This window comes from Sorex araneus, chromosome 6 (assembly GCF_027595985.1).
Source record: "Sorex araneus isolate mSorAra2 chromosome 6, mSorAra2.pri, whole genome shotgun sequence".
In the NCBI taxonomy this organism is placed as follows: domain Eukaryota; kingdom Metazoa; phylum Chordata; class Mammalia; order Eulipotyphla; family Soricidae; genus Sorex; species Sorex araneus.
The window spans coordinates 107796462-107805795 of NC_073307.1; the positions used below are offsets into that span (position 1 = coordinate 107796462).

General features: G+C 39.4%; 1 protein-coding gene across 1 annotated transcript; it reads right to left on the minus strand.

Moving 5' to 3' along the window:
- Positions 1-8138: 8138 nt before the first annotated feature.
- On the minus strand, positions 8139-9071 carry LOC101552031 (olfactory receptor 2D3-like). The gene has a single exon (XM_004613651.3). It carries the CDS (start codon positions 9066-9068, stop codon positions 8139-8141), a length of 930 nt encoding a protein of 309 aa, XP_004613708.2. The 5' UTR covers positions 9069-9071.
- Positions 9072-9334: the final 263 nt, after the last annotated feature.

Consider the following 9334-nt stretch of genomic DNA (forward strand, 5'->3'; position numbering starts at 1 on the left):
GTAGTGCTGGGTCGAATGGGAGCTCAATTTCTACTTTTTTGAGGAATGTCTATATTGTTTTCCAAAAAGGCTGAACCAGTCAGCATTCACACTGACAATGAATGACGGTCCCTTTCTCCCCACATCCCCAACAGCATCGGTTGTTCTTGTTCATTTGTATGTGTGCCAGTCTCTGTGGTGTGAGATGATATCATATTGTTGTTTTGATTTGCACCTCCCTGGTAATTAGTGATATAGAGGATTTTTTCATATGTCTTTTGGCCATCCAAATATCTTCTTTGAGGAAGTTTCAATTCATTTTTTCTCCCCACTTTTTGATGGGATTTTTTTCTTGTAAAGTTCTACCAGTGCCTTGTATATCCTTGATATTAACCTCTTATCAGATGCGTATTAAGTGAATAGTTTTTCCAATTCCATGGATTGTTTTTGTATCTTGGTCACTATTTCTGTTGAGGTACAGAAGCTTATAATTTTAATGTAGTTCAGTTGTTAATATTTAATTACACTTGCTTGGTCAGCAGTGTTTCATTTTTGAAGATGCCTTGAGTTTCAATATCATGGAGGGTATCCCCTATGTTTTCTTCCATGTACCTTATGGGCTCAGGTCTGAGTTGAGGTCTTTAATCCATTTTTATCTGATTTTTGTGCATGTCATTAGGTAAAGGTCACAGTTCATTTTTCTACATGTAGCTGTCGAGTTTTCCCAGCACCATTTGTTAAAGAGATTCTCCTTGCTCCACTTCATATTACTTGCTCCCTTATAAAAATTTAGGTGATCCTGTATTTTAGGGTCTGTGCCAGGATAGTCAATTCTATTCCACTGGTCTATGAATCTGTCTTTATTCCAATACCAGGTTGTTTTAACTACTACTGCTCTGTAGTAGAGTCTGAAGTTGGGGAAGGTGATGACTCCTATATTCTTTTGTACAAGGATTGTTTTAGCTTTTCATGAGGGTTCATTGTTCCATATGAATTTCAGGAATGTTTGATCAATTTCTTTGAAAAATGTCATGGATATCCTTATATGTACTACATTGAACCTGTACAATGCTTTTGAGGAGTATTGCCATTATGACGAGTACTGGCGGCAGACTATTAAGGTGTTTGGATCTGACCTTGTCTGGACCGGGTACTGTACTGTATGTGTCTTTACCAACAAAATGGCATGTCAGATTTTGGAAGAGAGGACGTTGGGAACAACATATCCATCCAGCGGGATTTGGTATGTGGGAAGGTGGATGTAGCTATCAAAGAGATCCGAGTAGAAGTTGTGAATAATCCTCTCCATTGCCCATCTGGAAGATGTGATAGATACATCAGGACATAGCAGGGCAATCATCTTGATCTTGTAGTTGGCAAAGGACAGGTGAGCATTATGAATACTTTTCTTGGCTTTGCCGCATCAGCCAACACTGCTGCTCTTCTCTCTTTGAGGTCTTCCTTTATCGCTTCTCTGTACAGCTTTGAAAGCTCGGATGTTAGCTTGTGATTGCCTGAGGCTCGTGCCAAACCATGTTGGTGAATGAACTTGGGAGTTTCCGAGCTCTTCACATGCAACCTGTCCATATGCAAGGTTCTGTCCCAATGCAAAACCAGCAGAATCATTCTGTTGTACAAGAAAGGAGACATCCATGACAGCGGCAACTATTGCCCAATTTGCCTGTTGTCCGTTGTCTACAAGTTGTTCACTCGAGTCATCCTGAATACAATAGGCAAAAAAAAAAAAAAAAAAAAACTAGACAAAGAACAACCATGCAAGCAATCCGGGTTCTGAAAAGGATTCAGTACAGTTGACCATATCCATACAGTGACCAAGCTCATCAAAGTTTCGTGAGAGTTCAAGATGCCACTCTGTCTAATATTCATCGATATAAAGAAGGCCTTTGATTCTGTTGAGACTAAAGCAGTCATCAAAGCTCTAGCCAAATAGGGCATTCAAACTCAGTACATCAAGATCCTCCATGAGCTGTACTACAAATTCACCACCAGGATCTCTCCATTCTACAAGGAAGTAATCATTGACGTACAGAGAGGGGTTCAGCATGGTGATACCATTTCACCGAAACTCTTCAGTATCGCCCTCGAGAATGTCATGCAATGACTGGAATGGGAAGGAATGGGAGTGAAGAGAGATGATCGGCAACTACACACCTCCACTTCACTGATGATATCATTCTAATAACACCAAACATCAGCCAAGCATCACAAATGCTGGCCGACTTCGACCGTGAGTGTGGAAAGGTCGGACTGCAGCAGAATTTCACTAAGACAATGTTCATGAAAAACAACTAGTCCCTGACATTCCATTTGTTCTTAATGGAATGAACATCTCTGAATGCAGCAGCTATGTGTACCTGGGTTGAGAACTTGATGTGTGGAATGACTTGGCGCCAGACCTGCACAGGAGGAAGAGAGTGGCATGGAATGCCTTCATAAGTGTTGAAGAAGTGGTTAAGAGGACAAAGAACCTCCAACTCTGGGCACATCTTTTGGACTCCACCGTTCTTCCTGCACTAACATATGCCTCAGAGACCTGGGCCCTACAAAAACAGGATGAAAATGTTATTCGAGTATCCCAAAGAGGAATCGAAAGAGCTGTGCTTGCTTGGAATATCATGTTTCACTCAAGTGAGAGAAGGAATCGGGAGTTCCGACCTCCGACAATCAAGAATCAGGGACAGTCTCGTTTGCCAAGGTGTCAAAAATCAGATGGGCTGGACACGTAATGTGATTTAGAGATGACCACTGGACTAGAGCTGTTACTGACTGGATTCCACAGGACATCAAAAGATCATGTGGCGGCCTACCAACAAAATGGTCAGACTTCTTCATCAAAACACTGAACGAACAGTTTGAGGCTCTTCGTGTTCCTGAAGCAAGCAGATACCATTGGGCTACACTAGCATGAGACAGGGATGAATGGAAACATTACTGGCGCCCGCTCAAGCAAATCGAAGATCAACAGGATGACAAGTGACAAGTGATACACAAGTGATTGCCATTATGATGACGTTAATTCTCCCAATCCATGAACAGGGCATGTGTTTCCATTTCCTTGTGTCCTCTTTTTTTTTTTGGGGGGGGGGGTCACACCTGGCAATGCACAGAGGTTACTCCTGGCTCTGCACTCAGGAATTACTCCTGGCGGTGCTCAGGGGAGCTTACGGGATGCTGGGAATCGAACCCGGATTGGCCGCATGCAAAGCAAACGCCTTACCCGCTGTGCTATCGCTCCAGTCCCTCCTTGTGTCCTCTTTTATTTCTTGAAGTAGCATTTTGTAGTTTTCTTTGTATATGTCCATTACCTGCTTAGTTAAGGTGATTCCAAGTACTTGATTTTCTGTGGCATGGTTGTGAACGGGATTTTTTTTTTAATATCAACTTCCTGTCATTCATTATTTGCATATAGGAAAGCCATGGACTTTTGGGTATTGATTTGAATGTTAAATTCTTATCTCAAGAATTACACTTTTTTATATCTAGGATATATCTTGATCAGATCTTCAAAGTACAAATGCAGATTTTTTTCATTTAGTCCAAATGTTGGTGATTACCAGCATTAAAAGACATTAAATGGACATTACTGGCATTAAATCATAAAACACATGCTTCCTAACTTGCTTCAAATATAAATTTCTCCTTTAATATACTTACAAAAATGATATTGACATGAAATCTATAATTGGAGGATGAAGTCAATAAGTATTTTCTCCAAGAATCCCTAAACTTATGGGAAAAATTATAGATGCTTCTTCATATTCAAATACATAAGTGGTTAATTTTAGTTAACATGGCATTCTGCAATAGAGCTCAAGCTTAGTACTTTATTGCTTCTGTTGCTGTTGGGAACTAGCAGGTCAGGTCAGGAAAAAGGTAGCAAATAGCCATGATAGATAGTGAGAGTGCTTTTACCCTCTGTCTTGGAGCACAACCATCTGGATGGTGACCAGGCCACCGAAACTCCTGTGTAATATAGATAGTAAAGTAGAGAGGGAAGGACCTCTAATCAAGACAATCAAGACCTCTAATTGATTGTCTCACAATAACTCATTTGTATAAGGAATACACAATCCAAATGGTAAGTACTACAAAGCCTTATTTAACATAGGGCATAATCAATCAGATAGCAGGAACAGCTATGGAGAGGATTTAGGCAATGTATGTTAACATGGGTGACTGTGTAAATAATGCAGTCATGGTATATTTTACAGATGATGTAAACAAGGCAGAGAGTGCAGATAGGGAGAAGATGACACACATAGGCAGCAGAAAGAGTGCGCACAAGCAAGGGAGAGAGGAGCTATGAGATGGCGGAGCAGCAAAGCAGAGGAGAATAAGTAATATCTAGAGTAGTGAGAAGGTAAAGGTGATTTGCAGCTGCAGCCTGCAGTGATATACCTAAATAAACTGTAAAACAAAGACCTGTAGAATAAAAGAGCTGTAACACTGAAGTTATGTGGTGATTGGCGGGCTAATCTTATGTGTTTTATACAAAAACCCAAAAACTTACCAGAACCCACTGTAACAAAAGTTGAGAGCTACAACCAAGTTTCTGAAGTTTCTTGTATATTCTCTTAGAAAAGAGTTTCTGGAGAAGACAGAAAGTAGATAGTTTTATTTTACCCTATGAGAGAGAAAAGAGGGAAAGGTAATCCACTCCAGAAAGAATTTAGACTACAACAGAAAGTAAAGAGAGGGCACCATAATGTAAACACCCCAATTATAATGCAGGCAACTTCTGCATCATATATTTAACAACTAAAGCCCAAAGTAATGAACATTATTTGTTTCATGGGACTTCTGTCATGTGAAAAAATGAAGAACTATAGGAAGAACTTATAGGAAGAAATAGGCAAGAGTATGATGTCCCTTTTAGAAGGCAGACAGGCACCTTTGGCAGTGAATTTTAGGAAGCCGTAAATGTTTTAAATTACACTTATAGGGATAACTGATCAAATAAGAAGTCATCTTGCTTGCCAAAGGTGTTTAAGACTTAGAAAGTCAACTCAAAGCCTAAATTTAGAATCCATTTGTAATTAGCAGTAGTAAAGGCCCTGGTAGTATTCTAAATATAAAGATGTCACAGCTGACATATATCAAGTAGGGAAGAGGTGGCAACCTTGAGAGAGGAATCTACTGTTTTCTTCTTTATCTGCCTTGGTCACCTGGGACATGCCTGAGAGGGATAAGACTGGTAGAGTATGCCATGAGGCTTTGCATGGACTTTACTTCTCACTAACTCACATCAGACTCTTCAAGTTGTGTCTGAGGTTTGCTTGATCTTCATGGCATGGGAGTTAGTCCCTACTAACCAAGAGATTTATTGGATTTATTGGATAGAGCTTCATCCTTAGGTTGGAGAAAGGAATTGTTCTTTGCAGCAGAAGAAATATCAGTTATTACTTATCAGGTTTCTTTCTTCCAAGGTCTGAAACTTACCTTCACAGAAAAGAATTTCAAGAAGGGGATGGATAATCAAGATAAGTCAAGACAAATAAGGAGATGAATAGTCAGGGTAAGTTTATTTGGGGAATATGAGAAAAGGAAAAGAAAGTTTCACATTCAAGAGAGAACATGGATATCTTCAATGATTTATGAACAAAGATATATATGGATATTTTCCATAATTTCCTTGTGAAATTCTTTGCATGAGTATGAGATAAGTGGGCTTTTCATGGGAAAAGTCACCAATCATCTGGTGGTTCTTTATCATGCTCATACCACAGTCTTTGTCCTTGCACTCGTGATCCAGGTGATGCTCTGAACCTAAAATCATGAACCTAGAATCATGCACCTTGAAGGTTTTCTGGGTTCCTAAGATGCATGTTGTATCTCAAAGAACTTTGTGTCTTTGAGCTTCCTTTTTGTCTGAGACACACTATCTGTTCCAATTTCTATTACCTGTCCCCAATCTCCCCAAAATCTCTACCTGCTACAAATAGAACAATAGAATTTAAAATTCTTTTCCCTGACAACATCCTAGCAAAAACCAAACTCTTGTCTACACAGACCAGGGAGTTTGAAGACAGCTTGAGAAAGACTAATCAATATATAACATTAACCCTAACACAGATGGGGGCTCTGTCATTTCTTTGGAGAGACCTGCATTTCTTCTTGGGGATTATTTTCCTTAAAAAAAATTTTCTACTTACTATTTGTCTTATAACATGTTTTGTACAAAATCCTGGAAACTATTCATCTGCCTTTGTCACCTGGGGCATGCCTGAGAGAGTTGTTGGTATAAACTTTTCCTTTTATTGACTGTCTTAGAACCATAATTCCTACCAAATCCAGGTGGGAAGGGCCAGATATCACTCCATTTTGATGAATGCCTTCAGGTGCAGCTTGACAACTGTTTGAAACCTTAGTGTTCACTCTGAAAAAGTTTGTGTCATCTTTACCTATCTTGATCTTCTTGGATGCCCACTTCATTGACAACATAATAACTCAATAGCCTTACGAAAGAAAATACATGATGCAATATATCAGTGAAATGTTGGCTTAGTCTTCTTAATACCTAGAGTTGAAGTTGGAAGGATGGACATCTGTGACAGTACACATTAGAAAAGAACTATATCTATGTTACTATTGGTGCTTTTATTCTAGCACAGCGGGTAGGGTGTTTGCCTTGCACGCTGCTGACCTGGGTTCAATTTTTGCCTTCCTCTCGGAGAGCCCAGCAAGCTACCAAGAGTATCTGGCCCGCACAGCAGAGCCTGGCAAGCTACCCAGGGGGTATTTGATATGCCAAAAACAGTAACAACAAGTCTCACAATGGAGACACTACTGGTGCCCACTAGAGCAAATAGATGAGCAACAGGATGACAGTGATACAGTGATACAGTGATTAGTATAATAAGTGAGCCCAGGAAAGTAAATAATTCCACACTCCATTTGGGACCCATTCATAACTTGAAAAATAAAGCCCAAAATAATGAACAATATTTGTTTTGTTTTGTGTGACTTCTGTCAGGAAAAATGGAGAACCATGGGAGAAATAGGGAAGAGGATTTATGGTAGTTGCCCTGGAAGACTGAAATAAATATTTTATTTCAAGCCACAATCTCCATTTGGGCATTATTTTTTCATATGACAGCTATTTGTTTAAATTTTCCAAAAGGTGAACTTATGATTTTGAACTTATGGATTTTGCCATAATCAAACTTATAGAAAAGGGGACAGCATATTTGAAGAGAAATAGGAATGTTGATATTACAGGGATTTCTGGCCTGAGAGTTCTGGGATAGGTTGATTCTCAACTGCATTTCCCTCATCTAGCATTTGTCCTTAGAGGGAAGGAGTGTGTGACTTCACAGAAGTTTTTAAGTTGCCATTATGCCTAATTCCCTAGCACAATAGCTCCCCCATGTGTAGAGGACCTGACTAATGTCAGTATTGTGCACTCTGTAAGGAAAAATAAAAAATAAAACAAAAACTCTTTATTTTTGAATAGAGTTTCACGGTAAAAAACATTGTTGACATTTTCTCCAAGGAAATTAAGGAGTGTGGCATAATATTTGTTAGGATTCCACATTTGTGTATGATAGGCATGAACTGAACTTGAAAAAGATCTATTAGTGTTTTATTGTTAAAAAGTATCTTGGGCTGGAGTGATAGCACAGCGGGTAGGGCATTTGCCTTACACACGGTCGACCCCGGTTTGATTCCCAGCATCTCATATGGTCCCCCGAGCATCGCCAGGAGTAATTCCTGAGTACATGAGCCAGGAGTGACTCCTGTGCATCGCTGAGTGTGACCCAAAAAGCAAAAATTAATTAATTAAAAATTATCTTAGTGAAAATGTACCAGCAGTTTAACAAGGCAATGTAAATAAATATCACGTTCAATACTTTAAAATATTCATTTAATATGGTATATGAACACTATTTAGAACATATAATACAAGAGCAAAAAATTTACTTATGAGGCAAATAAGTTACAACCACAGAAAATAAGCTCCAGCAAGATGCAATAAATAAATTTTAAAAAAAACATTTCATATATGTACATATAAGGTTGTCTGTTTTTTCTCTACGGATGGATCAGAGACAGAGAGAAAAATATTAAAGATACTGACCTTTTAAGAGTATTACTACCATTATAGTTGCAGATTAATAAAAAACAACATCTAAGAAGGACTACCTTCCAATTATTTTTCTAAATGCTTCCTTCACATCCTTATTTCTCAGACTATAAATAAATGGGTTCATCATGGATGTTATAACTGAATAGAAAACAGAGATCACCTTGTCCCCCTCATTCATTGCCTTGGAGTTTGGTCTCATATATGCAAATATGGCTGACCCATAGAAAAGGATAACAACAATGAGGTGGGAGCCACATGTAGAGAAAACCTTGAGTCTCCCCTCCCCTGACTGCATCTGAATCACCGTGGAGATGATGTTCCAGTAGGAAACAAGGATCAGGGACACGGGAGCTAAGAGGATGACCACACCCATACCAAAAATGACCATTTCTGTGCGGTAGGTGTCTGCAGAAGCCAGCTTCAGGAAAGCAGGTGGTTCACAAAAGAAGTGGTTAATGACATTGTGTCCTCGGTAGGGCAGGGACAAGGTGAATATAGTTTCCACCAGAGACACAAACACTCCACTGCCCCAGGACCCTAAGGCCATCAGTACACACACCCCATGAGTCATGATGGTGGAGTAGTGCAGGGGCTTGCACACAGCCACATACCGATCATAGGACATCACAGCCAGCAGAGCACACTCTGTACATCCAACCAGAAGTAAAACAACTATCTGCATTGAGCATCCAGCAAAGGAAATGGCTTTTCTTTTTGCCAGGAAGTGGACTAGCAACTGGGGAACTATGGTGGTAGAAAAGCAGAGGTCAGCAAAGGACAAGTTCCTAAGGAAAAAGTACATGGGTGTGTGGAGTCTGTAGTCTATGTAAATGAGCACAATGATGAGCAGATTTCCCAGCACAGTCAGCAAGTAGATGGCCAGGAAAAGGAAGAAGAGGATGACTTGTGTCTGAGGATCCTGTGAAAGGCCCAAGAGAATAAACTCTGTCACAGTCACGTAGGTTTGGTTTTCTTCTCCCATGAATATTTGCTACTCTCTGTAGGCTAGCACCTATAAAGAAACACATGGTGGCCAGTTAAACAAGAAAATCTGAGTAATGTGTATTTTACTAAGTAGTACCCAAATTGAGCTATTAATTTACACTCCTTATTTTTTTAAATTTAGTTTTATTTTAGGCACTTGGGTTTACAATTCTGTTAATGGTAGGGTGGTTCTTTTTTTAAATTATTTTTATTAAAACACTGTGAAAATTAAACAAATAAATAAAACACTGTGATTTACAGTTG